Source organism: Neofelis nebulosa, chromosome 2 (genome assembly GCF_028018385.1).
Source record: "Neofelis nebulosa isolate mNeoNeb1 chromosome 2, mNeoNeb1.pri, whole genome shotgun sequence".
Classification (NCBI taxonomy): Eukaryota; Metazoa; Chordata; class Mammalia; order Carnivora; family Felidae; genus Neofelis; species Neofelis nebulosa.
This window is the reverse complement of record NC_080783.1, coordinates 194,308,048-194,335,265: the sequence shown is the minus strand read 5'-3', so window position 1 is coordinate 194,335,265 and position 27,218 is coordinate 194,308,048. Positions and strand designations below refer to the sequence as shown.

At 47.0% G+C, this 27,218-nt stretch overlaps 1 protein-coding gene across 5 annotated transcripts; it reads right to left on the bottom strand.

Moving 5' to 3' along the window:
- OSCP1 (organic solute carrier partner 1) lies at window positions 1-27,014 on the bottom strand. 5 transcript variants are annotated; one of them, XM_058718061.1, is made up of 11 exons: window positions 26,796-27,014; window positions 21,787-21,816; window positions 17,134-17,288; window positions 12,794-12,961; window positions 11,954-12,067; window positions 4,589-4,692; window positions 4,019-4,147; window positions 3,410-3,479; window positions 1,890-2,029; window positions 591-654; window positions 1-350 (listed from the first exon to the last, which is right to left on the bottom strand). In XM_058718061.1, the coding sequence occupies exons 1-11, from the start codon at window positions 26,905-26,907 to the stop codon at window positions 234-236; spliced, it is 1,203 nt and encodes a 400-aa protein (XP_058574044.1). In that variant the 5' UTR covers window positions 26,908-27,014; the 3' UTR covers window positions 1-233. The 5 variants fall into 5 exon arrangements, with proteins under 5 accessions (XP_058574044.1, XP_058574042.1, XP_058574043.1 ...); XM_058718059.1 differs by having other exon boundaries at window positions 11,954-12,034; window positions 26,796-27,009; XM_058718060.1 differs by lacking the exon at window positions 21,787-21,816 and adding an exon at window positions 18,356-18,496 and having other exon boundaries at window positions 26,796-26,925.
- Between the last annotated feature and the right edge of the window lie 204 nt (window positions 27,015-27,218).

Genomic DNA, 27,218 nt, shown 5'->3' with positions numbered 1-27,218 from the left:
TCCAATTTAAAATGCAGAATATATTTTGGTGAGAACGTGGGTATGTGTGTGCCTTCCGGACACTGTGCTCCTTGAGGGAGACTTGTGTAGTTCAGTTACAACACAAACAGGAACGGGAGGTACCTGCTCACTCCGGAGAAAACCAGCGACATCATGTTGCTCCCCAAGGCGTCTCTGGGGTCCTTATTGGGGAGCCCGCCCCACAGGGGGCCGAGGGTCCCGGGCCAGTACACCTACAGCCCATCCATCATGGCAAGTAGATCATCCCCCTTGCTGGCACTCTGCCTCGGCTGGTCCGTGACCTCCAGCTCCCCCATGATGCGAGCCAGCTCTTCATTCCTTTGCTGGTCCTGTTGGAGAAACACGAGGGGAAAGCAGTGAAAGGGACGTGTCAGCACGACTGCCTCTCTGTGCACCTGGTGTTTAATTTTCATCCCGCCACCGTGATGCAGGTCAGTTCCTCACCTGATTGCCAGGCTAGGGGCTCTAGATACATGCTGATTAGAGAGAAGGGAGGGCCAGTGAAGTTCAAGGTTATTAGGAGGTGAGGAGGGGACTAATGTTTGGCTTGTGCAATCGCCCGCACACACCTGAGTAGCTTGTATGTTGATAACTTCGTAGGACAACTCTTCTGGCCTGGTTAGGGCTGCTTGTCTGCATGAGATAGTAGAGAAATGGGTCAAAGGTTAGGGTTTTCTCCCCGACAGCGTGGCACACCGGCGCTTGATAATTTAGAAGCCTATTTTTTCTGCCTCACCTTCTGCCGTTTCCCTCCAGCTTTCTGGCCGTCCTGTCCCCAAGCAGAGTACCCTATGCTCCAGAAAGTCAAGTCCCTGTATGTCTCTGTGCCTTTGCATGTACTGAACTTGGCCAGAATGTTTTTCCCCTTCCTCTGCTTGGCAAACTCCAAGACCAAGCCCACATGCCAACTCCCTTCATCTGCTGGTGCAAAGTCAATCACTACGTCCTCCATTAGAACATTTATGACTCGGCACTGAACTAACTTGTGTCTGTGTGCATTCTCCTCCTACCCTGCGGGCTCCTGAGGACAGGCTCTAGGTCTTATGCTCTATCTTTGTGTCCCCAGCACTCACCAGAGTGACTCTCACACAGAAGTGCACGGAAGAAGTTAGTTCAACAGGAACAGAGGGCAACTCCCACCCCAAATACTTGGTTGCAAGGAGGATCACGTGAGATAATGATGCACGCGTGCTCTACAAACTATGAAGCTTTGTATAAATCTGGGTGGATCACTCTCCCTACTGGTTTTGGAGGAGGCTGCCATATCCCAAAGACTCATGCTCTGACTTCCCTCTGGTTTCTTAACAGATTTTTCTTACTATGATTTTCTTGACTTCCGATACTTCTTGTTCAGCTATGCTTTACTGTGTAAGACATTAGAACTATTTCTTGAATGAATCTAGAAGATGCATGCTATTTAATACTGGTGGATTCTTCTTCTTTTTTTGAAAGTTTATTTACTTATTTTGAGAGAGAGAGCGAGAGAGAGCGAGCGCGTGCGCGTTTTCGCAGAGGAGAGGCAGAGAGAGAGGGAGAGACAGAATACTTTCTCTGTGCTGTCAGCGCAGAGCTCCACGTCAGGTTCGATCTCATAAACCATGAGACCATGACCTGAGCTGAGATCTCCATCTCACGAACCGTGAGATCATGACCTGAGCCTACATCAAGAGTCAGACGCTTAACTAACTGAGCCACCCAAGCGTCCCTGGTGGATTCTTCTTTAACTAGGTTATTGAATTTGCTGGTTTTTCCTCTGTGACCTTTACACCTATATTTTAAGTGTTACTGGTTACAGTGGTCATTTTTTTGGTTCTTATCACACTTAGGATTTTTATATATGCCTTGTAAGAAACAGGTTTAAAACGTACTCCTCCTCTTCATCAGTGGTGAAGAGATTCAACCGGAATCCTGGCTCAGGGCCACTGGATTTCTTAATCTCCATCCCTCCCATCAGCCTGGCCAAGAAATTCAGCTCTTCTTTAGCAAGAGGGTTTGGAGCAATGTTTTCCTGCAGAAACAATTTCATGATTTTTAGCTACATGAAGGTGATCACATTTCCTGCTGAGACCCCGGAGACCCAGGGTGGTATTACAGAACAAGGCAAAACAATGACTCTTTACATTATCCGGGGAAGAAATGTGTCCAAACAAAGCATAGAAAAGAGGCTTAACCAAAACAGAAATAATCCACATGAGAAGAAGAAGGACCCTTAGCAAGGCAGCAAACCAGAGATTCTCACACTTTCAAGATGAGCGGAGGGCCCCCAGGGATCCCCGTTCTCCTCAGACGACCTTCCTCCTTGCAGAGGAAGAACATTGCCTCCTCTTTCGTCAGTCTAGTTCCCCTGAGTTTACAAGCAGCCTCAGCAAAAGCTCCAGGTCCAAGGGCACTGCTTCCATCGGAGCTACCACACTGCCCTCAGGTGGTGACTGTGATGAACACACCCGGGATCCCTTCCCTCCTCTTGCTGTCTGGCCCTGCTCAACCCTCACCCCTCCTTCCAACCCCAGCTCCTCTAACCCAGCCGCCCCCTGCTCTGCCTCTTCCGCTACTCTGCCTTTCTTTTGTCGCTCTGCCACCAGCCCATTATCTCAAGTAGACTTCTCTCTCGCTTGAGATAAACCCCTCTGCCTCTTGCCTAAATGACAAGGTCCAAATGGTTTAAGCCTCTTTGGGATCAGGCCCCAGTGTACTGGTATGGGCGGCTCTCTGGCCACCTGCCTCAATTGCGTTATGACCCAGCCACGTGGGAGAGATGCTGCCTCCCCGCTCCCCCCAAACACCACTATGCTCTCTTGTCCCTTGGTGCCTTTGCTTATACTGACACCTTGGTCTGTGGGCCCATTTCTCCTTCTAAGCCAGCTTTGTGTCCCTGGGTTCCCAGCCCACAGAAGTCGTTCAATAAGTGTTTGCACATAACTATTTCATGATTTGTCCTATAGCTCGCTAGTAGCTAATTCTGTGAAAATTTATAAAGATGGCATTCACAGAATCTAAAACCCCATTTTGAATGGAGCTACCGCATCATTATGTCGGGTAGCACTGCAAAGGGACGGTTTAATGATCAGAACACACGAGCGCTAGACTCAGCAACCACAGACCTAGTGGCACGGGTACAATGCCGTTTCACGTGTCCTGGTGTGTGGTTCCAGCTTAATTATGGTGGTTGAGCCAAGCCTGAAATTACCTAATTAGTCAGATCACTGGAAGTCTTCATGAGAAACTACAATTAAAAGCCTTTGTACTTGCAAGGCTGAACTGAGAAGAGTGTAAACAATGAGGGAAACACTGGCTGGCTTTGAAGTCTAGAGTTTCCACCCTTCTCCCCATCCCGGTTTTTGTGTCTAGAAACAAGCTCTGAAGAGGAATAAGGAGGGCAGAAGCTCACCTGGGTCCGTGGAGCTAAGTTTTTTGATGCCCCAGACATATGGGTTTCCACCGGCCGGTTCATACTGTACCTGGTGCCAACAGAAAACTGTGAAAACGCTGTCCAGCCCTTTTGTACTGACTTGTTTCTAACTCAGAAATACAGCACGTTAACTTTTATCCTGAGACATTAAAAAGCATCCAGAAATGTGCCAGGATTACAGAATATAACTAAGTGGGTAGCAACCACGCAGATTTCATGGCTTCCCAAAGAAAAATACCTGTGAAGTTAGGTGGAAATGGCTCTTCTCGCAAAGTAATGTAGATTACTGAAAAAAACGTGAACAGTACGTGAAGGCCATGCCATTCTGGATCTCCATGGCAACAAAGGTTTTGGCTAGTGCTCTTCCGTGGCTATTTAAAATTATTTGTTTTTCAACCTGTTGAGTTACCTGATGTTTGGGCATCTTGGGGGCCCTTGGAAAATGTCAGGGCTCTGCATTCATTGTATCTGAGGGGAAATTATTTCACTTGTCAGCAGGGGTTTTCATAGGGGAAGTCAAGCAGGTTTTTAAAAATGAAGTGACCTCCCTCAGACCTGAATTCATTCAGGGAGGGAGAATTTGCTTACATATTGGTTCCCAGTTTCAGGACTCGGTCTCCATAAAGTTCAAAAGAACCTTCTTTTGGTGCAGTGACATAGTTTCCACCATGCTTGAATTCTACCTTCTTCACTTCTTTGCCTTTGCTGTCGAACATTCTACAATACAAAGTATGACATGATGGGATGTTCTCCAAGCTCGGGTAGTCCTGGAGGCTTCTTTATTCTTTGTACTACAGGACAAAAAGGAGATTCATGCACTCCTTCAAGATAAAGATGCTGGTTGAGGTAATAATAGCAATATTTACCAAGGACATGTGATGTGCCAGGTGCTGTGTAAGCACTTCAGAGCATTATTATCTTATTCATTCTCACAGCAACCATTTCATAGATGAGGAAGTGCATCTTGAAGAACTGGGCGGTTGGCCTCAAGTGTCTGCTAAGTGGCCTAGCTGGGATGAGAACCTGACCTTCTAACTGCTGTGCTTCACTGACGGAAGGCTGGGGCGGGAAGGAACCCGGCACATTCTATGTGGTGGCCTGCATGTGGGTTTCCTGGCACCCCAAACGTTGGTCTGACAATTACTGTTGAGAATTCACCTGATGAGTCCAGGAACTTCAGTTCCCCAGGGAACGGGCCCGGACACCGGCAACACGAAGCGACCGTTGGAATTCTGGACTTTGTCCTTTAGAAATAAGGATACCTGGGAAAAAATACACTTCTTGTCATTTTTCTTGGTATATTTTCCTAGACATAAGCATTCTGAGGATGGAAAGTGTGTAATGGCTTGGGGGTGTTACCTAGTGAGCTTCTAACAACGAGAAAGACTCAGCGTAACTAGCCCTACAGAGTTACAGTGTTTTTCCAAACAGACTTTCTTTTGAGCCACACAGCAAGTCTTCCAGGTGAGCTGTATTACCCTCGTTTTAAAGATGAGGAAGCTGAGGTTCCCAGAGTGAGGGGACTTGCCCAAAGAGAACAATAAGGATGAGGAATTGGCAGCTCAGAAGTTGAGACACTTTCTCAAGGCCAGCCAGCTCAGAAGGGGCAGAGCTAAAGATTCAACCCTTGTGTTTCTGACTCTGGAGCCTGAGCTTTCGGCCATGTGCTAGACCAGTGGAAAGGGGCCCAAGCAGGTGGATCTGGATCCGGTTGGCCTTAGAGTCTGAAGGTCTTTTATGTGACTGCAAACACCATAATATGCTGATTTCTACTTCCTGGTTGGCTTTTTTTTTTTTTTTTTTAAAGTAATCTCTACATTCAACGTTGGGCTCAAGTTCACAACCCTGAGATCAAGAGTCACATGCTCTACCAACTGAACCAGCCAGACGCCCCCTGGTTTGCATACTTTGTGTCAAGGTTTGGATCAGATGAAACTCCATCAAGGTTGCAGTAGTTAATCAGTTCTATTGGATCCTGGCTTCCTCATCTGTAAAACGAGATAAATTCGAGGATCCTTTCAAACTCTAAAACTCGACTAGATTTTATTCGTAATATCATCAAAAATAAGCATCTGTTGTGTGCAAAGCAGTGAAAATGCAAAGGGGTAAGAGTGTGTAAGATGGCAGTTTGGCACGCTGATGTTAGACCGTCTAGGCTCACACCCCAGCTGGGCCACTCCTTGGCTCTGAGTTTTGGGCAAGTTCTACAACCTTTCCGAGTATCAGTTTTCTGTTTGGCAAACTGGGGGTGATAATAGCATGTATTCAACGGGTAAGTGTTACCTGCTAAATCAGATAATGAAAAAGCACTTATCGCTGTGTCTGACACACAGTAAGTGCTCGATACGTGGTAGCTAATACTCTTAGGATTACAGTCCAACCGGACCCAGGACCTGGGCGTAAAATGGCAACAGGGGACAATACACAGCAGGATATGCTGGATGGTATATGCACAGTAGCCCACTGAGGAGAATGACCACAGGCATGGGAGTGGGCAGGGGTGAGTGTGGGTTTGGAGCTGGGCCCGGAAGAAGGTGGGTGTGAAGACACTTTAGAAGCAGAGATGGGAGGGGCACCTGCGTGGCTCAGTTAGTGAAGCATCTGACTCTTGATTTTGGCTCAGGTCACGATCTCATGGGTTTGTGGGTTTGGCTGGAAGACCTTTAAGGAATTTTTAACCTTAAGATTCTGTGACCAAGAGATGAGAATACAAGCATGGAGAAAGAAAATTTAGAGAGAGAAGTGGGAATATATGCATGTGCTAGACTCTCTGTGAGCCTAATTCTAATAAGGTTGACTATGTCATAGCAGGTCTGAAATGTATACATTTCAGTCCAGTGTGTGGTTGTGTCTGACCCGACAACCTGCCCTTGGCTGGATAGGACTGTTGGGTCTGTCTGCTTGCCCAGCCCCTCTGCTGGCCCTCAGCTGTTAAGTGTGGCTCTCCTGTCCTTCTCCTCTTCTTTCACCCTTTTTCCCCCCAAGTGACCTCCTCTATTCCCAGTGTTCACCTCTGTGCTGATGGCACCCAGATCTCAAGCTGCCACTTGGTCTCCTGCCCTGGTCACTTGGTGCATCTATCCCATTGCCTATTAGACGTGTCTACCTATGGGTTCCGTGGGATGTACCTCCAATACACCCTGCTCAGAACAGGGTCATCGTTTGTCTTCCCAAACCTGATTCTCCTCTGGTGTTCCCAGTTGAAGCGACTGACGCCACCAGGGCATTACCTCAGCCGTCTGAGTTCCTCTCCTCGCCACCTTCCCGTGTGCATTCAGTCACCAAGCCCTGCAGACCCAGTAATCACTCCTTGTGTCTGGCCCCTCCTCTCCACCCTGGTCCCTAGTGCAGACCTTTGTCATCTCTGGCCTGGCCGCTGCAAGTGCCTCCTAACTGGCCTCCCTGCCCCCCCTCACCTGGTTGTGAGCCATCCTCCATTCTGCGGTGAAGACCCTTCTTTTTTTTTAAAGTTTATTCATTTTTGGGGCGCCTGGGTGGCGCAGTCGGTTAAGCGTCCGACTTCAGCCAGGTCAAGATCTCGCGGTCCGTGAGTTCGAGCCCCGTGTCAGGCTCTGGGCTGATGGCTCGGAGCCTGGAGCCTGTTTCCGATTCTGTGTCTCCCTCTCTCTCTGCCCCTCCCCCGTTCATGCTCTGTCTCTCTCTGTCCCAAAAATAAATTAAAAACGTTGAAAAAAAAAATTAAAAAAAAAAAAATAAAGTTTATTCATTTTTGAGAGAGAGAGAGAGAGAGAGAGGCAGAGACTCCCAAGCAGGCTCCACGCTGTCGGTGCAGAGCCCGATGCGGGGCTTGAACCCATGAACCATGAGATCATGACCTGAGCGGAAATCAAGAGTCAGACACTTAACCAACTGAGCCAGCCAGGCACCCGTGAAGAGACACTTCTAAACTTCTATCAGGCTGTGTCCTTTTCCTGCTTTAGTGACTCTCTGCTGCCTGCCAGATAATGTCCAGTTGGCCCGTGTTCTTCTCTGCAGCCATGTTCCTCCTTGAATCCTATGTTCTTGCCATATCCAAACGCTTGCAGCCTTCTGCTGCCTCTGCACCACGAAATACACCAAACAGGTATGTGCCTCATGCCTTTACTGAGATGGTGTTCTCTACTTAGGATGTCCACTTAACCCCGCTCCTATTTTCCCATGGGCCTGGTGAAAATCCATTTTTTAAAAAAGATATCAGATCCTCTATGAAGACTTTTCTTTCTTTCTTTTTTTAAAAAGACATATAAGTAATCTCTACGTCCAATGTGGGGCTTGAACTCACGACCCCAAGATCAACAGTCACATGCTCCACCGACTGAGCCAGCCAGACACCCCAACTTTTCTGATTCTCTGAGGTAGAACTGACTGCCCCTACCCCCGTGTCCTCCCTCTTTACGCTCTTCTATTTTAAAACCAAACATCTGTAAGGCACTTAGTGCATTTCCCCCTTCTCTAATGAGTTCCTGGGGGCAGGTAGCATGTTTCCTATGGAAAGAGGAAATGAAAGTCACAGGGCTGTGGGTCTGGAGTGCCGGATGAGGCGTGTCCCTGAGCAGTCACGTTCCCCAGGACGGTGGCTGGACTCTGCTGGCCAGGAGAGCCAGCCAGGGATGTCAATGCTCCGGGAACATGGGTGAGTGACTGGGCAGTCAGTTTCAGTGAGTGATGAGTGCAGGGCTTTGTGTGGTGTCGGGCTTACCGGTCTGTCCTCACTAGGGGAGGGCCAAGCTGGTGAGGGCAGGAGAATAATGATCTGAAAGCAAGGGGGAAGGTGGTGGAATGCTGACCATGCTTTTTACCTGTGGACAAGGGAGGATGACCAGCCTCCACCAAGAGACCAGAAGACTTTGAATGCCGTCTCTATGACTTATATATTCAATTGCTTATTTGACTTTGCTACTCAGATGCCTAATAGGCAAATCAAACTTAGATAAAATTAATTAATTTTTCTACTCAAATATACTTCCCTCAGGCTTTCCCCCTCTCAGTTAATGGCACCACCTGCTGCTCAGGCCAAAAACGTAGTCATTCTTCATTCTTCTTTCTCTCCCTCCCCATGTCCAATTTCTCAGTAAGTCTTAACTGCTCTTGCCCAGAAGGGATACCCCAAATGTGAAGACTTCTCACTATCTCCACTGGCAGCAAGAACTGTCATTCTCTTTCTTTCTTTAAAAAAAATTTTTTTAACGTTTATTTATTTTTTCAGAGACAGAGACAGAGCATGAGCTAGGGAGGGGACAGAGAGAGAGGGGGAGTCACAGATTTCGAAGCAGGCTCCAGTCTCTGAGCTGTCAGCACAGAGCCCGATGTGGGGCTCGAACTCATGAACCATGAGATCATGACCTGAGCTGAAGTCGGACACCTAACCAACTGAGCCACCCAGGTGCCCCTCTTTTTTTTTTTTTTTAAAGATTTTATTTTTAAGTAATCTCTGCTCCCAATGTGGAGCTTGAACTTACAACCATGAGATAGAGTCACATACTCCACCGACTGAGCCAGCCAGGTGCCCCAAGAACTTTCATTGTCTTTAAAAAAAATGTTTATTTATTTAATTTTTATTTATAAAATAATAATTATTATTATTATTTAAAATTTTTTTTAATGTTTATTTATTATTGAGAGACAGAGAGAGACAGAGCATGAGCATGGGAGGGGCAGAGAGATGGGGGAGACACAGAATCTGAAGCAGGCTCTAGGCTCTGAGCTGTCAGCACAGAGCCTGACGTGGGGCTTGAACTCACAAACTGTGAGACCATGACCTGAGCTGAAGTTGGACGCCCAACCACTGAGCCACTCAGGTGCCCCTAAAATAATTATTAATTATTATTTTATTTTTTTGATACAGGGCATGAGTGAGCAAAGGGCAGAGAGAGAGAGAGAGAGAGGGAGGGAGGGAGGGAGGGAGGGAGGGAGAGAGAGAGAGAGAGAGAGAGAGAGAGAGAATCCCATGCATGCTCTGTGCTGTCACTCACGAACAGTGAGATCATGACCTGAGCCAAAATCAAGAGTTGTATTCTTAACCGACTGAGCCACCCAGGTGCCTCTAAATGGTTTGTTTTTTTTTGAGAGAGAGAGAGAGAGTGCACAAGGGGCAGATAGAGAGGGAGACAGAGGATCCGAAGCAGGCTCTGTGCTGTCAGCGGAGAGCCTGATGCGGGGCTAGAGCCCACGAACCGTGAGATCACGACCTGAGCCGAAGTTGGACGCTTAAGTGACTGAGCCACCCAGGGGCCCCAAGAACTTTCATTTTTTACCCAGATCTCTACAGTAGTGTCCTAACTACAGTCCTATTTCCACCCTTGTCCCATACAGTTCATCTTCCAGAACACAAATCAGATCACGTTATTGTTCACCTTAGGATGCCTGAAATGTTTGTTTTCTTTACTCTTAAAATAAACTCCTCACTTGGGTACAAAGCTAAGTCAACTGGTAGGTACCAGTTTAGTTATAACTGGCATCTGTTCTGATGAGTCAGTGCCCACGCCACACAGCTTGTTAACTGTATCACTCCTGCCTACATAGGCTTCACTCACACTGGCTTTGTCTCTGTCCAAGGAACACATCACGCTTTTTCCACCTCAGGATCTTTGAACTTGCTGTGCCTTCAATTTAGATGCACTTCCCTGAGATGTCAACTCATGTGTCTGTCCTCAGAAAGGCTGCCCTTGACATGTCTTTAACTCTATCATCTAAGGATGTGCTGTCCAGTACAGTAGCTACTAGTCAAGTGTGGCTATTAAAATTAACTTGAAAATTCAGTTTCTCTGTCGCACTAGCCGTATTTTAAGTGTTCCATAACCATATGTGGCTAGTGGCTATCATGGTAGACAGCACAGATATAGAACATCTCTGTCGCGACAGAAAGTGCTATGAGATGCTGCTGGTCTAAAGGGACATTCCATCCCAGTTGCTCTCTATAACTTTACCTTATCTTGTCATTTTCCTAAAAGTTATCAGAACCAGAACGTGACCTACTTGTCCTCCCCGTCTCTTCCTACTAGTGTAGAACCTCTCCCAGGCAGGGCCTTTGTCTTGTTCACCCATGTATCTCTCACCCTAGTATCTCAGACACTGAGTATAGAGTAGGCACTCAATAAACATGTGTTGGACTGACTAGTTTTACAGAATGAACTGATTCCAAGGGCGGTGGATAATCGAGGGGAGGTATAGGAAACATTCTACGAAGAGGCAAAGATGGAATGATGTGTCCCAACATCTGAAACAATGGGAAGAACACGAGGGAGGTCCACGAGGGAAGGAAATGGGAATGGGAATGAGAGTCTGGTTGAGGGTAGTTGATCTGAGGAGACCGCCTTTGAGGAGGCAACTCTGCAAGGGTTCTGGAGGGCTGAGGGGGTTGGGGATTGGGATGGTTGTAAAGAACTGCTCAGGATTTCAAGTGGATTCCCACTAACAAATCTAAAGACTATCAAGACTGTTTTGAAAACAGAGAAAATCTGTGTAGGCAATCAGACATTGCGGCCGAGCAGAAACACCTTTAAAGACCAGCCTCGGAAAACCAGCCAAGTGTAATGGAGCAGCAGCGGAATATCGTCAGGATATGTGATTCCTATTTTCCTTCATGGACATTCAGATGTTTCACTGCCTGCCTACTTGGCAATTAAAGCTTAATATATTTTGTGGTTTAATATATTTTAATGATTTTGTTATAAACTTATTATTAGGAGTGTCTTTTCATTAAAATGGATTTTATCTCGTCAGAATTGAGAAATCAATATGGCTGCTTATATCACCACAATCCATAAAACAATGTCCACACAGGCACTGTCCTGAGAAGAATATGATGCAGGGTTTTCAATATTTTAAAGCAATACAAAACTTAATCTTATTTGTACTTTCATATATTTTTTTTAAATTTTAATCGATGACTATGAGAGATCTTAATTTATGTTGGTGTTATTATTACTCCCATCTATGGTGAATAAAATTATTCATGAGGGTTAAAAATGAAATTGGCCTCTGAGTTGAAATCTATTTGTCTTCCCCGGTCCACGGAGAACACATTTCCTCTGGAGAAGGGAACAGACCATATTTTAAAGAGATACATAAGGGGCGCCTGGGTGGCGCAGTCGGTTAAGCGTCCGACTTCAGCCAGGTCACGATCTCGCGGTCCGTGGGTTCGAGCCCCGCGTCGGGCTCTGGGCTGATGGCTCGGAGCCTGGAGCCTGTTTCCGATTCTGTGTCTCCCTCTCTCTCTGCCCCTCCCCCGTTCATGCTCTGTCTCTCTCTCTGTCCCAAAAATAAATAAAAAACGTTGAAAAAAAAAAATTAAAAAAAAAAAGAGATACATAAGGTAACTGGGCAAGAATGGCGATATCACTGTCTTCCTTGGTCCATTAGAAAACTGCTGAGATTTGTTATCGGCAATTTTATCATCATGGAGCCAAGCGCTGAGGACACCACTAACTGGGCCACCTCAGGCGTCTTCTGCCTGGCCCCTTGGCACCCTGTTTCCCTAGGACAGCAGTGGCAGGGTGCTCCTGGGGCCACCCACTCACTCACCCGGATGTGCAGGTCCTGGAAGAAGGTGAGGAGGGTCTGCCGGATCAGCTGGAACTCCCCCGCAGAGAGGCCCCCGTATGTCTGCCAGAGGCAAAGCAGAAAGAAGCACTTCACCTCCAGAAGTGAGGTGGGAAGGGCAGACAGGCAGGGCTAGGCGGGCACTCAGGGGCTGGAGCCAGAGAGGCCAACAGGGGACTCAGGGAACTCAGCTGCTGGGGGAGGAGGGGCGGCAGGAGAGCCAGCCCCGCTCCCTCCCCAGGGGGAGAGACCCCATTATGGTACCCTTCACTTCTCCCTTCTCCCGTTCAGATTTAGCAGAACATCCACTGTGAACTTCTCAGAAGGGTCAGGAGAAAATGTCTGTGCTCGTGCTCTGTGTCATTGCTTTCCAAGCGTTGAAGGCAACGGTGAGAGTGCATAAGATGGGAAGGCCTATTATATGACCTTCTAATCTATTTTTAGATACTTGTAGATTTTTAGAATTTTGGGGAGAGTGGCAGGCTTTGCCTATTCTGTCATAGAATCTAGCTGTTCTTTTTTTTTTTTAAGACGTTTATTTATATTTTGAGAGAAAGAGAGAGAGAGACAGAAAGAGAGAGGAGGGAGGGGCAGAGAGAGGGGGAGAGAGAGAATCTCAAGCAGGCTCTGCACTGTCAGCACAGAGCCCCAAAGACGCGAGGCTCGAACTCACAACAGTGAGATCATGATGTGAGCTGAAATCAAGAGTCGGACACTTAACTGACTGAGTCACCCAGGAGCTGCAGAATCCAACTGTTCTTATCAGGGGGAATGAGAACAAGAACAGGGCTGAGGGATGATGAGCTGGCGGTGACCTCTTACTTCAGTCAGCTGCCGGAAAATCTCCTCCACTTGATGCAGGATGGCTGGGGAGTCTTGGATGAATCCCTTGATGGCATCTAAATGATTGAAAGTGACGAGCAACACATCCTTGGGGCGGGGACACAGCAAAACTTGGTGTTTGAAAGCCATAGTCATCAGGTCATAGAGCTGAGCAAAATAAAGGGGATCAGAGAAGTAGACATCAGCGCCTCCACACAATCATTCGGTCAAGCATTTACTGAAAACCAGTTCTCAGCATATCATACAGCTCAGGTGACCACTCAAACTCAGTGATCACTCAAACCAAGATACTTTTGAGAGTCAAAGGGGATAACATTAGTAATTAAGCCAGAGCAGCAGGAGGAGCATGAAGCCAGACCAGTGGAGGAGCATTCCTGAGAAAAGGAGGATTTCTGGTCAGCTCACATGTGTTGCTAATGGAACACGTTTGGGACAGTATCGGCAGCCACGGGGCCCTGGACTGGTGCTGGCCTCAGAGAGCAAAAACCCAAAAGCCAGCCCTCCACCACTGTGGCCAATGTGCTGGATGGCCCTGGCCAAGTCCCTCCACCTCTCTTGAGCCTGAGCTTTCACATGTGTAAAAATTATTCCCTAATTTCCTGTCATTGCGGAACTGCTGAGAGGAGGCAGGGAGATGGTGTGTGCACATGTGGCAAATGTAAGGTCCCACAACCATGTAGGAGCAGTTTTAAACGCTGAACGGTACTTAACGAGATATCAACAAGCCCCCCATGGGGTCTGACCGTCCATGAGCGGGAAGAGGCGAGACACTGGTGAGGACCAAAGTGGTCGCAATAGGTTTTGCGGGAGCAGAAGGCTGCAGTCGTAGGTTCACACCGACTGAGGGAGGGGACAGGCATTCTAGCTGAGGGCAACAGCATGTAGGAGGGCCTGAAGGCAGCAAGGAGTATGCTATTTTCCTGGGAGAAGGAGGAGGACAGCCTGATTGGAGAGGGGAATTCGTGCTGGGGTCGGTGGGAAACAAAGTTGGATAAGTATGGCAAGATTAGAATATTAAAGGTTTTAGAAAGACAGGCAAACGTATTTACTTATTTATTTTTAATTTTTTTTTAAATGTTTATTTTTGAGAAACAGAGAGACAGAGCACAAGCGGGGGAAGGGCAGAGAGAGAGACGGAGACACAGAATCCCAAGCAGGCTCCAGGCTCCGAGCTGTTAGCACAGAACCCGAAGCGGGGCTCGGACTTACGAACCATGAGATCATGACCTGAGCCGAAGTCGGACGCTTAACTGAGTCACCCAAGCGCTCCAAGGCAGGCAAAATAATTTAGACTAGACGTGGTGGGGATTAGAGAGCTACTAAATTTTTCCGAGCTGTCGTGACAGAAGTAGTGGTTAAGCCAGATCAGTGAATCTGGCAATGATAAAATGAGATGGAGCGGAAGGGAGACTGGAGTTGGGGAGATTGGCTAGTACCTGGCTCCTGATAGGTGTGTAATAACATCTAATGACTACAAGAATGAAAGAAACTGGGCTCGGTCTGTCACATCCTGCATCGGGCTTCCGGCTCAGGTCACGAACTTGTGGTTCATGGGTTCAAGCCCGGCATCCGGCTCCGTGCTGATGGTGCGGAGCCTGCTTACGATTCTCCCTCTCTCTCTGCCTCTCCGCTGCTCCCAGTTTCTCTCTCTCTCAAATTAAATAAATAAAAACTTAAAAAAAAAAAAAAGAATGAAAGAAACTTTGCTGGAGTAATCCAGATGTAAGGCCTGGTATAAAGACGGTGGGCATGGAAAAGGCAGGGAAAGGAAGCACACGTGACTCTTCAAAGGAAAAGCGTCCCATGTGGCGACTGCCTGACTAGGTTTGGGGACGAAGATAAGGGCTGTCTGAGATGCGTTTTCCATCTAGTGCTCAGGAGAAGGCCAATGCTGACAGTGGCAGGGCAGTCTGGGGGATGCGGGGCAGAAGGAAGCAGTCTGGGAGAGAAGCTACCGGCACGTTCCAGGCAGGGTGGAGACTATACGCTCTGACGATCTAGTGTGGTGCTGAGCACGATCACATACATCACCTAGTTTGGTCCTGTTTACTCTTCACACGGACTCTATGATGGAGAGGTTAGCCCAAGTTTAAAAACGAAGAGACTTGCCTGATTTTACATAGCTGGTAGTAAGTGGCAGGGCGAGATTTGAACTCAGGATGGTCAGATCCTAAGGCAAGAGGAGCACCCTGGTGTGTGTGTGTGTGTGTGTGTGTGTGAACATAAAATACTAAAGATATAGATTTGAGACTCTCTGCCGTCATTGCCAGACATGAAGCACCTGCTGTGGATAGGACACCATGCAAGGAATCAAGGATAAAAACAGGTATAAGATGAAGAAATGAAAATTCAGATTATTCAGTAAATTGAGTCTCATAGCTTGTAACTGGTAGAGCTAGATACTTGAATCCAGGTTAAAAAATTTTTTTTATTTATTAACTCTTGAGGGAGTGTGCATACATGTGAGTGGGGGAGGGGCAGAGAGAGAGGGAGAATCCCAAGCAGGCTCCTTGCTGTCAGCGCAGAGCCTGACGCAGGGCTCGATCCCACGAATTGTGAGATCGTGACCCAAGCCGAAATCAAGGGTTGGATGCTTAACCCACTGAGCCCCCCAGGTACCCCAAGAATCTAGGTTTTTTGATTCCAAATTCTGTGTGCTTTCTCTACGAAAACGTAGACCTTCTTAATGGCAGAAGAATGAGCAGAGCGGAGAAGATGATTAACACTGATTGAACATCTATTACGTGCCAAGCCTAGGCGTGCTATGTTTTCTCATTGAATCCTCCTTGAACTGAGACAAACAAGCTATTATTATCCCCATTTTATAGATGAGAAACCGGAGGCCCAGGGAGATCAAGTAACTTTCCAGAAGTAAGTGAGAGGGGGTAAGGGCACAGTTAAAGCCAGTCTGTCTCCCCAAGGTTCCCAGCTTCCAGCATTAAGTGAGCACTGATTTTGCACACTCAGCGCTCACTGTCAGTCCTCAGGATTTTAAAACCTTCACATAACGGAGACACTAAAAAATAAATTATTTAAAAATTATTATTGTTATTGCTATTATTAAAAATAACTGAGGGGCGCCTGGGTGGCACAGTCGGTTAAGCGTCCGGCTTCAGCCAGGTCACGATCTCGCGGTCCGTGAGTTCGAGCCCCGCGTCAGGCTCTGGGCTGATGGCTCGGAGCCTGGAGCCTGTTTCCGATTCTGTGTCTCCCTCTCTCTCTGCCCCTCCCCCGTTCATGCTCTGTCTCTCTCTGTCCCAAAAATAAAAATTAAAAAAAAAAAAACAAAAAAAACAAAAAAAACTGAAGCCCATATTTCATTCAGATTTCATTAGTTTCCCCTAACGTCCTGTCTCTGTTCCAGGACCCCATGTTACATTTAGTCATCAGGTCCCTTAGGCCTCTCTTGGCTGTGACAGTTTCTCTAACTTTGCTTGGTTTTGGTGGCCTTGCGAGCTTTGAGTACTGGTTAGGTACTTTGTAACGTGACCTCCAAATGTCATCTGACGTTCTTCTCACGATTAGACCGGGGTTGTGAGTGTTCGGGGGGGTCGAGTGCCATCCTCATCACATCCCATCGGGGTACATACTACCGACATGACATCACTGTTGACGTGGACCTTGATCGTCCCGGCGGAGGTAATGTTTGTCACTTCTCCACTGAAAGTTAGCTGTCCCCCTCCCCTTCTGTACTGGCCTCTTTGGAAGGAAGTCACTGAGTGCAGCCCCCACACAGGGAGCGTGGGGTTATGCTCTCCTTTCTTGATGGCAGAGCATGCTCTGAACAGGAGATTCTTCTGAATAGGAGATTTGTCTGTTCTCTGCCATTTATTTATTTGAAATTATCGTTTTAAAAATCAGAGTGCCCCAACAATTTGTTCCCCAAAGGAATAGATATGTTCACGTACTAAGTAAAGACTGAGCAGTCTCGAATTTGCTTTTAAAAATGTCTGGTTTCCTCATCACAAAGCTTAGATTTGTTAAGAACGAAGCAGAATTAGTGTTTAGGGTGGGGCACCTGTGTTGGGTTGAGGTTCCTAGGTGTGTTCCTAGTGTTCCCAAATATGGGCACGGATGCCAGCCCTCTCTGGGCAGGTGGAAGGACACGAACATCAGAGGGGTTGGGATGGATGACTTGAGGTCTTTTCTAACTCCAAAACTCAATACCAACACCTGATACTTGTGAGTGCCTTTTTTTTTTTTTTTTCTTTTTGGCAAGGCACCATTGCATACATCATCTCATTTGACCCAGTCTGTGCTCATCCACAAAGGGTGCAAGAGGTGCAACCAAGGGGACAGAGGCAGCTGTCTGCTCTCACCTTATCCATGCTGGCCTGGTTCAGTCTCATAATGGAGGCATGAGCCAGGCGGTCGTAGACGGTCCTCAGGGCCTTCTTGGAGTAGAGCTCTTGGGGTTTGAACAATTCCTCCATAAACTTTCGATTGAACATGGTTGAGATGATGTCGTGCAGAACTGTAGAGACAAGAGAGGATACAGCTGAGCGAGGTACTGGAGGAAGCTGTATTTGGGAAATGGTCTCTATGTATGAATGGGATGCAGGGGCCGGTCTAAGCAGAGCTGGGGATGCTGATGTGCTGGTGAGATGTGCTCCCTTGGGATAAACCACACAGGTGTCCCAATAGAAAGCAGGGTCCAGAGTGCCTTATGAGCCTGTCCCAGAGCAAACATAAATGTGACAATGTAGAAATGTATCATGCTTTAGGGGCTATAAGCCACTTTTATACAGGTATTATCTCACTTGATGGGGGAAATGTTTCTTCTTTCTTTAAAAAAGATTCCTATGAACATTTTCGATCTCTTCCTTGAAATGAGAGGCAGTATTGCTCTTTTTGTCTGTTTAGCTAATCTGTAACGTTTTTACTTACAATTAAATTTCATAAAAATGGGACCAATAGTGGTAATTGACTCTGTTTAAAGAAAAAATACTTTATGAAAATAGACAAGTCTACCCACTGGTTAGAGATTTCTAGTGTTTCTACAAGACATGTACTTCATGCACCATTTTAGAATGCCTTGATTTCTACATTTGATCTATAATATTGATATTACACTGTGGTGATATGTCTCAGTGTTGTTCAAATGGAAAGTTTCCATCTGGTGAGAATAAAAGTCCTAAGGCATGTGCAAACCAAAGTGTCTATAATTCTAGTCGTTCATTCACTCATTCAATTAACTATTTTGTGCTGCTCAAATAACATTAGTTGAGGGCTAGGAAAACCATCTGGTACAAGAAATAGGACCAGGTATGTATGAACACAGATTATTCTTAATTAAGCCAGATATATGCTGACCTCAGGGTGAGAGTATATGAATACTGAGAATATACATTCATAGCAATTAAAACTTGCAAGAAAACTGATTATTTAGAATAATGATACAAAATCAATTACTAAACATGAGTGATTATCACCGAAGGATACAAATGCCCCTTTCTCTTGCCACACAAAGGTGGCACCAGGTGATTGGTTGTGACCATGAATTTTAGAGACTGAAGGCAAGGTAGTGTGGTCAGGTCATACCTTTAAGTCATGGATACAGGTACCCTGAGCGCTCAGGCCAGCACTAAAAAGCATCTGGGCGCCTGGCTGGCTCAGTTGGTGGAGTGTGCGACTCTTGATCTTGGGGTTGTCAGTCTGAGCCCACATTGGGTGTAGAGATTCCTTAAAAAAAGTAAAATCTTAAAAAAAAGGCATCTCGAAGAACATTTTGGGGGGAAAGGGGAGCTGGGGGCTAGCTGTGTCTAAATCTTTTTTTTTAATGTTTATTTATTTATTTTTAAGAGAGAATGTGTGAGCAGGGGAGAGGAGCAGAGAGAGAGAGGGAGACAGAGGATTTGAAGCAGGCTCTGCGCTGACAGCAGAGAGCCTGATGCGGGCCTTGGACTTAGGAACCATGAGATCATGACCTGAGCCAAAGTCAGACGCTTAACAGACTGAGCCACCCAGGCACCCCCAGGCTGTTTTTAAATCTTACATGGAAGGGCTACGGAGAAAGAGCAGAAGCCCCCTCCCCACCTTTTTTTAACAGAAAAGAACTAAATGACTGTGGCTCCTTGCAGAAGTGTTGAACTCACACTTGACCTTAGGACTTCACTCTAGGCTCTATCTTCTTTGTGAGGAAGAACTCCATTACCAATATAGGGTAGGCGTCACCTCGGACAATTTGAACCCATTGCAGCATGCCCCTAATGTGCACTAACATTTCCCCAGTGTGGACAGTTTGGGGACATATGAACTCTTCTGGGTTTGCTTCATGAATGGTCTTTTGTCTTTGGCCAAAACAAGCAAGGGCCTGCAAGGAACTGGGTTTCCTAACCCTGTTCTTACCGTAGCCTAGATCAAGTGCAGAATTTGCAAGGGAATAGGTACAAATGCAAAGCCACATATAAGCCCTCAAAAGAAAGAATTTGAAGAATTTTCCAGATTTATGTAGGGCAAGGAGGAGTGCCAAAGAGGAAGAATTCCAGTTGAAGTATCACATCAGCTCTGGTTATGTCAGTGTTTACAAAAGCTGCCATTTACCTGGGTGCTGGGTCGTTTCTCTAGAGTCTTTGAGTCCCTAGCAGCTTAGACCCAAATACATCAGTTCTAAAAGAAAGAAAATGGCAGGGTGAGTGTTAGTCACTCTGGCAAAGTAAAAAGCAAAGTGAAACCTTTCCCTCTGGGAAGTGAATAGGCCACGTATCACCATGGCTCCTTGTACCAGAACAACCAGAAAGTTTACCTGTCATTAGGAGTACAGCACACCCTGTCTCTGTGGGCAGAGTGGTGAACACAAATGACCCCAAAGAAGAAATGACAGTTTTATGATTGGGCTCTGGCACCCAGGGCTCTTGCCTCTCAAATTTAAGTCTTTGGAAAGAGTATGGGGGCACAAATTAACAGGCTTACAGCTCACGATGCGCTTTACCCAGCACTTGGTTGAGGCGGGCCTAAATCTGTACCGGACTGGAGATAAACGCCAGGGCACGAGGAACGGAAGGCTGTCCTTCCCTAGAGAAGCAGTCCATGCTGTACTGAAGTTAAACCCGAGAAACGATTTTAAGCAGACCTGTCGGTCTGTCTTGGTGTTAGCTTTCTGCCCTCACATGAGCTCTGCCTAATTTCACGAGGCAGGAATGTGCTAGGAGCTAGGCGACAGCCTGCAGGGACTAAGGGCAGGGAAGGAAGTAATTTTTAACAGGTGCATCAGAGAGGGTTAGTAGCTGAGTTCTTAACATATCGGGCTGCTTGTCCTGGGTTCTGACTATGAGGTCAGGTTCTGCTTGTTATTTAAAAATGCCTAAGTTGGGGTGCCTGGGTGGCTCAGTCGGTTAAGCGGCCGACTTCGACTCAGGTCATGATCTCGCGGTCTGTGAGTTCGAGCCCCACGTCAGGCTCTGTGCTGACAGCTCAGAGCCTGGAGCCTGTTTCAGATTCTGTGTCTCCCTCTCTCTGACCCTCCCCCGTTCATGCTCTGTCTCTCTCTGTCTCAAAAATAAATAAACATTAAAAAAATTTTTTAAATGCCTAAGTTAAAATAAATGCCAGTGATTCAATTATGTATACTCACAGCCTTCATAATTCACGTCTTACCTGAAATTCCACCATGTGTCAAGAGGTGGGCCAAAAATCGCTCAAGAGAAGTGGTAAAATGCAATAAAAGTGTATCGAGGACTTTAGGTGTGTTTTTCTTGGATCCTGGCCTAGATGAAATAATTCTCTTGATGAAAGCAACTGGGTTTTCAAAAATTTTTTTAAATGTTTGCCTATTTTTGAGAGACAGAGTACAAGCAGGGGAGGAGCAGAAAGAGAGAGACGCAGGATCTGAAGCAGGCTCCAGGCTCTGAGCCGTCAGCGCAGGGCCTGACATGGGGCTTGAACCCACGAACAGTGAGATCATGACCTGAGCCGAAGTCAGATGCTTAACCGACTGAGCCACCCATGCACCCCTGAAGGCAACTGGGTTTTTACCAACTACCTCTGCTCTACATTTAATTGTGATGGGGAATATGCAATTTGGAACCGAGCCTAAAAGGGAGAAGCTGCTACTTCCAGGTGGTTACCATTTTTGAAACCTTACTATGTTCCAGGCACTGGGCTTAGAACTTTCCGTGCATTATCTCATTTAAACCCCAAGACAACACTGAATTACTCTCCTTATTCTATCAAGGAGGACCACTGAATCTTAGGTTAAAGTCCAAGGTCACATAGCTGGTGGTGGAAGCGAAATTAGGATGGGTGTTTGATTTTACTGTCTGTGCTCTTACATATTACGTATGTCATCTCCTCGGCATACTTGGTATGGTGAGAGCATTTAAAATCTTGAGGACGATGGCCGATGGCGTGCATAAACCACACCCAAATGTCAAGTGAGGGAAGGTACTTGTGACATTTAAAGGTGGGGAAGGCTAAGGTTTTATTCTGGGGAACTGGCCAAATTTTCAGGTTTGCTGCTGGTTGTAGGTGAAGGGGAAACTGAAGATTTGGCACGATTAGGTCCTGGTGCATGCATGCTGCAGCCCACAGGCTCCCATTTTTCTCCGTTGCTCAGTAGAGATCTCTGTGTGCTAAGGAGAGCGGCTCAGGGAGGAGCACCGGTGTCGAAGCGCAATTCTTTGGCTGCACGATACTGTCACATAGTGGTTTTAAGGACTACCGGATAGGACAGTCTCCCCAGATGTGTAGCTGCTGTCTTGGTGGTCCCTGTCAAACTTGGCACTGATGAGAAGAGACAAATACCTAGGGCGCCATATGGTCCTTTGGCCAAAGTTTGCTTGGTTTTCATCTTACATGCTGCATTTATTTAAGTAAGAGATTCCACCATACAACCAACGTCTTGGCTAAAGAGAAACTCACGCCTGTGTTTTCCCTTAGGAGTATTTAGAGTGGTCCCACAGGAAGCCCAACGATATAGGACCGAGTGAGCCTGTGGATGCAGACTGAACGCATGCAGCCCAGAGATAGCATACCTCGTTTTCTGTCCACCTCTGTCCATTCATCTACATGAAGCATATAAAAAGAAAACACCAGTTCATGAAGCAATAACATTTTTTTCAAGGAGGCTTTAAAAACACCAATTCCGACGTTGTGGCCTATGAAACTTTAGTTTGCACGTGGGCAGTGACGTCTAATGCGGATACCCTGCCTTCCATTTGAGACTTTGGAAAGGACGATAGGTAAATAACGAGTTCCAAAAGAGCCCTGGAGAGGCTATGTCTTTTAGAGGAGGGCCTCGTGGGAGAGGAAACCCAGGAGAAACTAGCTACCTTGGGGTTGATCTTGAAAGGCCTGAGGAGTCATTTTCTGATGCTGTGAGAATACACACCATTCAAAGGCTTTTACAAACACTAACTTTCATGAGGAAGACTCCCCAGAGTAGGTAGAGAGAGGATTTTCTTTTTCTACAACCTGATTTTTTTTTTGATTAAGATTTCCCTTTCCAGAGTACAGATGGAACTGCTCCAGATAGAAAACTTGAAAGGTGAACCAAAAGGAAAAAATGTCCATTTGTTTCTGATTTACTTTTTACATATAGATGCATGACTCCCATGTAAAAAGAGGGCAATAATGAGGGGACCACTGTAAAAGAAAGCCCCTGAGGACAAAAGCGGGTGGGGACATGCCAAGAGGAAACCAAATGAGGAGAAAGGTACTTGGCTGGAGAAATCCGTGAGAATCAAGACCCTTTGTAGGTTGAGATCCGGCTCTACCATTTGCTAGCTATGTAACTTCAAGCAATTTATTGAACCTCAGTTTCTTCATCTGTAAAATGGGGATCGGAACGGCACCTACATCACAGGGTTGCTGTGGGGATGAAGCAGATAACACGCATCAAACACTTAGCTGGCTTCTCTTCTGGCTCCGCTTTCTGTACCGCACAACTTTGGACACTACCCATAAAGGATGAAATGTGGCTTTTTTCTTTCCTTAATTTTCTGGGGGCAGATTTCAATGTTGAACTCCAATACCACGCCCTCTAAGCAGGGTTCTACGTGCATCCACATTCTTATTTATTTATTTATTTATTTATTCATTCATTGCATCCACATTTTAAACACATTTTGTAATTAATGGTCTCTTTTGGAAACATTTGCAAAATAGGCTGTTTCAGAGGTGATTTCTGAAGTTATAATCGAGCACCCATGCACCTTCAACAGACAGCACCAACAGCACCTAAGAAATCAGTTTGAAAGCACAGCCAGTGCCATGCCCTAACTGGTGGCAAAAGGTTCCCACTGCAAGGTTAGACTCCTCTGGGAAAATTCACCATCTCTTTCCCTACAAGTCACAGGCTTTTGGAGAGAAAATACTGGGGGAGCAGCACCAAGAACCTGGCCTTCTTGGAGCAGATACTGGTTTCTTTGGCATATGTCCACATCCTCTGTCTTTTAGTGGCATTTATTTTACAGGCGGTCTTGCCTGATGCGTTCGTGGGCAGAGGGGTGGTGCTGCAAGGGGCCCAGTACTCTAAGAGACAGTGGCTCCCTGCTGCTGGCAAAATCAGGTCCTGGGTACGGGCACTCCTGCAGGCAATGACACTCAGCTCCAGCAGAGGTCGCTCTAGTGCTGTGCGCCCCACGTCCCTGTCCTCCTGAGGACCTCAGGAAGGTAAAAACCATGTCCTGACTTTCTGTTATTTTTCCTGATGACTTGGTTGCAACAATTCCACTTTAGTATTTTGAATGGGAGGAAGGCTCAAGATTATCCAGAGCTGCCTGCTAAATTGGAACTAGAAAAATAAAAACGGAATCTCACCACCATTTGGTTGCTCAGTAAGTACTACGCTGTGATCTGCTTGTCCTGGAAAAATCACTTCCTGGCTCTATGTCTCAGTTTCCCCTTCTGTCAAATGAGGAATGTAAACAAAATGTAAAAGGGTCTTATTTAGGAGTATTTTTGAGAGGACAGGAGGCAAAGGCAGCTTTTATTATTCTTGCTATTGCTTAAAACGTGGGACATTCATATGCAACACTCAAAAGTTGCCCCACAGAGACGGCACTTCCTTTCTGTTGAATGCTAAACTAGAGGCTGCATTGTGGCGAAAAACTGCAATTTGTGCGCTGGCCTTGTGGGAGCGGGATGGCCTCTAGGAGACCAATTAGTCGTGTAAGATACTGAAAACACCTAGAAGAAATATGATTTCCATTCACGGCATCAACGAGGACTTGTTTACTGTGTCTGGTGTTTTATAGGCCTCTGTGCGCCAGTAAATGCCACAGTGGCTCCGGCAGCTACGCCAACTCTCAATGGGGGGGACACAAGGGTGTTTCTCAGCTTTGTGAATCCTGAGCCCTCTACCCTGTTTTGTCACTGTCTTCTACAAGTCCCCATGAGCCAGCTACCCTCTGTCATTCCTTTCCTAAAATCAGTGGGGTATGTTGGATACGTTTTTCAAAGCTCTCCCTCTCTTCTCCACCTCCCATCCCCCCTCCCAATGATTCTGATACAGTCCCCCCACGTATGGAAGTATAGTGCAGCAGTTGAGGACATATTCATTGAGAGTGTGAGCTCTGGAGCCTGATGACCTGGGTTCAAATCCTTTACTCTTCCTCCTACTGGCTATGTAACCCTGGGCAAATTAGCTTCCCCAACTGTAAAAAGGGGATAGTATTACCTAAAGGATAGTATAGCTGTGGGGATTAAGGTCTTCAGAGAGGTCCTTGGTACACGGTAAGTGCTTAGTAAATGTTTATTGTTGTTGTTAGGAAGATATGTCAGCTACCCCTCCACCCCGCCCCGTTTTAGAATCAGTTGCTGGATGAGACTGATCCAAAGCCCTGAATTCTGTGAATACACAGAACGGCTGGATCAGGCTCCACCCAGCATCTCACAGGATGTCTGACACTCACCCAAACTGTGGAAGGAAGGAACCAGCGAGTGGATGTGAATTGCTAACGATGGCCGAAACTCCCTAGAGCTGCGCTCAGCAAACCCAGAAGGACTATAGCTCCTGAAGACAAAGGAAACCGGTCCCTTCGCATTCAGAGGGTCTTGTCCTGACCCCCCCCCCCCCCCCCCCGCCTTGAAAGCCAGCACCTGCTACTCATTGTGCAAAATATGCTGAATACAAGATCTCATTCAATTCTTACAACTTTGCTGTAAGTATGTATGATTCCCATTTTATGGAAAAAGAAACGGTCTTATTGAGGTTACACTCCAAAATCACACAGCTGGTTAAATGGCAGAGCTACAGTTGGAACCCAGTTGTATGACTGCAGTGAGTGTGCTCTTAATTGCTAATTTACACTGTCTTCTGAGATGCAGGCAGCCAGGGCAAGGACTACCTGTCAGCTCACTAGTGCCATCAGGCGCAGTGAAATCACAGAACATATGGGCCAAGGAAGACAGAAGCCTCTTGAGGAAGAAATGGCAACATCATATAAAACAGCCAATTTAGATCATCAGTTCAACAAACACTGACTCAACACCAATTTATTCTGGCCTAGGCATTACGCTAGGTGCTAGAGTACAAAGCTGAATAAAACCCTCACGTGGGGGGGAGACACCCAAAGACTGTTTCAGTATAACATGGCCAGTGACAAGGTAGGGAGAGGCATGCATGGAGTGCTATGGGAGGATTCTCAGACCCTTTCCCCATCTTCCCGAAGGAGATGATTCTTAAGCTGAAAATGCAGGATGGAAGGGGAACTATTAGCACAGAAATGGCAGGTTTGGGGTAGAATGGGGATTACTAGCATGGAAATCTGAATGCACATGCTTTAAATGTAGACCTATGATTAAGATACACAGTAGGAGGTAGGCAGTGGTGGAAGGTAGGACTGCAGAGGTGGAGAGAGATCATGTCAGCGAGGGCCCTGAATCATCCTGCCGAAGACTCGGTCTCCATCCAAACAGCAGTGGAAAGCTGACAAAGGGTTTTAAGTAGCGGGGAGTATGGACAGATTTGCATTTTAGAAAGCTCACAGGCGGCAGTGTGCAGAATGAATGGAGGGGGTATGCTGCAGGGAACTCTTTTTATCTCTTTGTGCATAGACTTGGACTCAATCGCACAGGCACAACAGTGAATATCTGAATATGTATGCTTAACGTCCGAATATGCATGTTTAACATCAGTTGAGCATACAGACTGTTGGAGAGAATAAATTTTTAATCTTGGGTCATGTCAGTTACCTTTATATCAACTCTTCTTTCTCTACCTTGAAATACAGATTTCTTTCATACTTAATCCCAGGAAACTTGGTGAAAGCGGATGTTGGTTGAGAGGAAGGAAAAGAGGGAGAGGATAAGGGTGGCAGAGAGTTCTGGGTGGTCATTTCTCTGGAAATTAGACGTGGTGTATATGGGTATATATATGGGGTATATGGGTGTATGGGTGACAGCGTTTGCATTTTAGAAACTCTCATATAATTATCTCCAGAACTGCCTTCTCTTCCAGTAATTGTAAAGAGAATAACTTAAAAGTCACTTGTGTTTTCTTATTTATCTGTTATTCCAGAACCCCATCTTTCTAGAAATAGCTTCTGAAATGAGCAAGACTTGCCTCCAGTTCATGAAGGAGGCTACTACACAGAGGACAGGAGAATCCACACCTCGTTGGAGTAGAGGATTCTTGGACTGGCAAGGAGTTTGTCGCCAGGTGGTGGGCGGCTGGGACTCCTACATTTGGGAGGGATCATTTGTCAAGAGAGATTGGGAGATCATCTCTCCAATTTGAGGGAGGGGGGGAGGAAATTGCAGGTGAGGGTGTCAGGTCCCCTAATAATATACCTTAGCGCGGGTATTTAATCCTTCTGCTGCGAAAATTTTTTTTTTGGAGAATTTGACTCCTGAGGGGCTCTGACCAGACGGGGCTGTGGCGTTATGGGGCTGGCTATAGGAGCGCGGGGTGCAGCGGTGTTGGTCAGTCTGCAGGGGGGCCTGGCTGGGGGGACGGGGTCCGGCTGTGAGCGCCGGGGCGGCGGGGAGGGGGCCGGGCTGCGGGGCGTGGGGCCGGCTGCGCGGGCCGGGCGCCTCTCACCTTTGCGGGCCTTGTCTCCCGGGATGTTCTGGGCCCGCAGCCGCTGGTCCAGGATGTAAAGCATCTCCCCGCCCAAGTTCAAGAAGAGCAGCGGTAGCGTCCGCACCGACATGGTGCCAGATACCAGCGGAGCAGGCAACGAGCCCCGGGGTTGGGTGGCGGGAGGCCTAGACTCACAGCCGCCGCGTCGCCTCGCTTGGTTGCCAGGGTAACGCGGCGGGTGGCCGAGGAAGCCAATCAGCGGGCCGCTTGTTGGGAGGCGCCCGAGGCGGACGCTTATTGGGCCGCCGGCTGCCGCCTCCGTGGTGGATTGGGACTCGCGATTCGAGCGCGGCTTTCGTCTCCAGCTGGGGTGGCTGGGCTGCCCCCTGCCGGAGGACGCGGAAAGCCCGAGCAGAACTTCGGAGTGGGCAGCCGGACCTA

Bases quoted from the DNA above. Each gene is read 5' to 3' on its own strand.
- OSCP1 (XM_058718061.1), bottom strand. From the start codon at position 26,907: ATGTCGGTGCGGACGCTACCGCTGCTCTTCTTGAACTTGGGCGGGGAG. The intron at 21,817-26,795 runs GTGAGAGGCGCC...TGCTTCATGTAG, and splicing joins GGGAGACAAGGCCCGCAAAG to ATGAATGGACAGAGGTGGAC. The intron at 2,030-3,409 runs GTGAGCTTCTGC...TTGTTTCTGCAG, and splicing joins ACTTAGCTCCACGGACCCAG to GAAAACATTGCTCCAAACCC.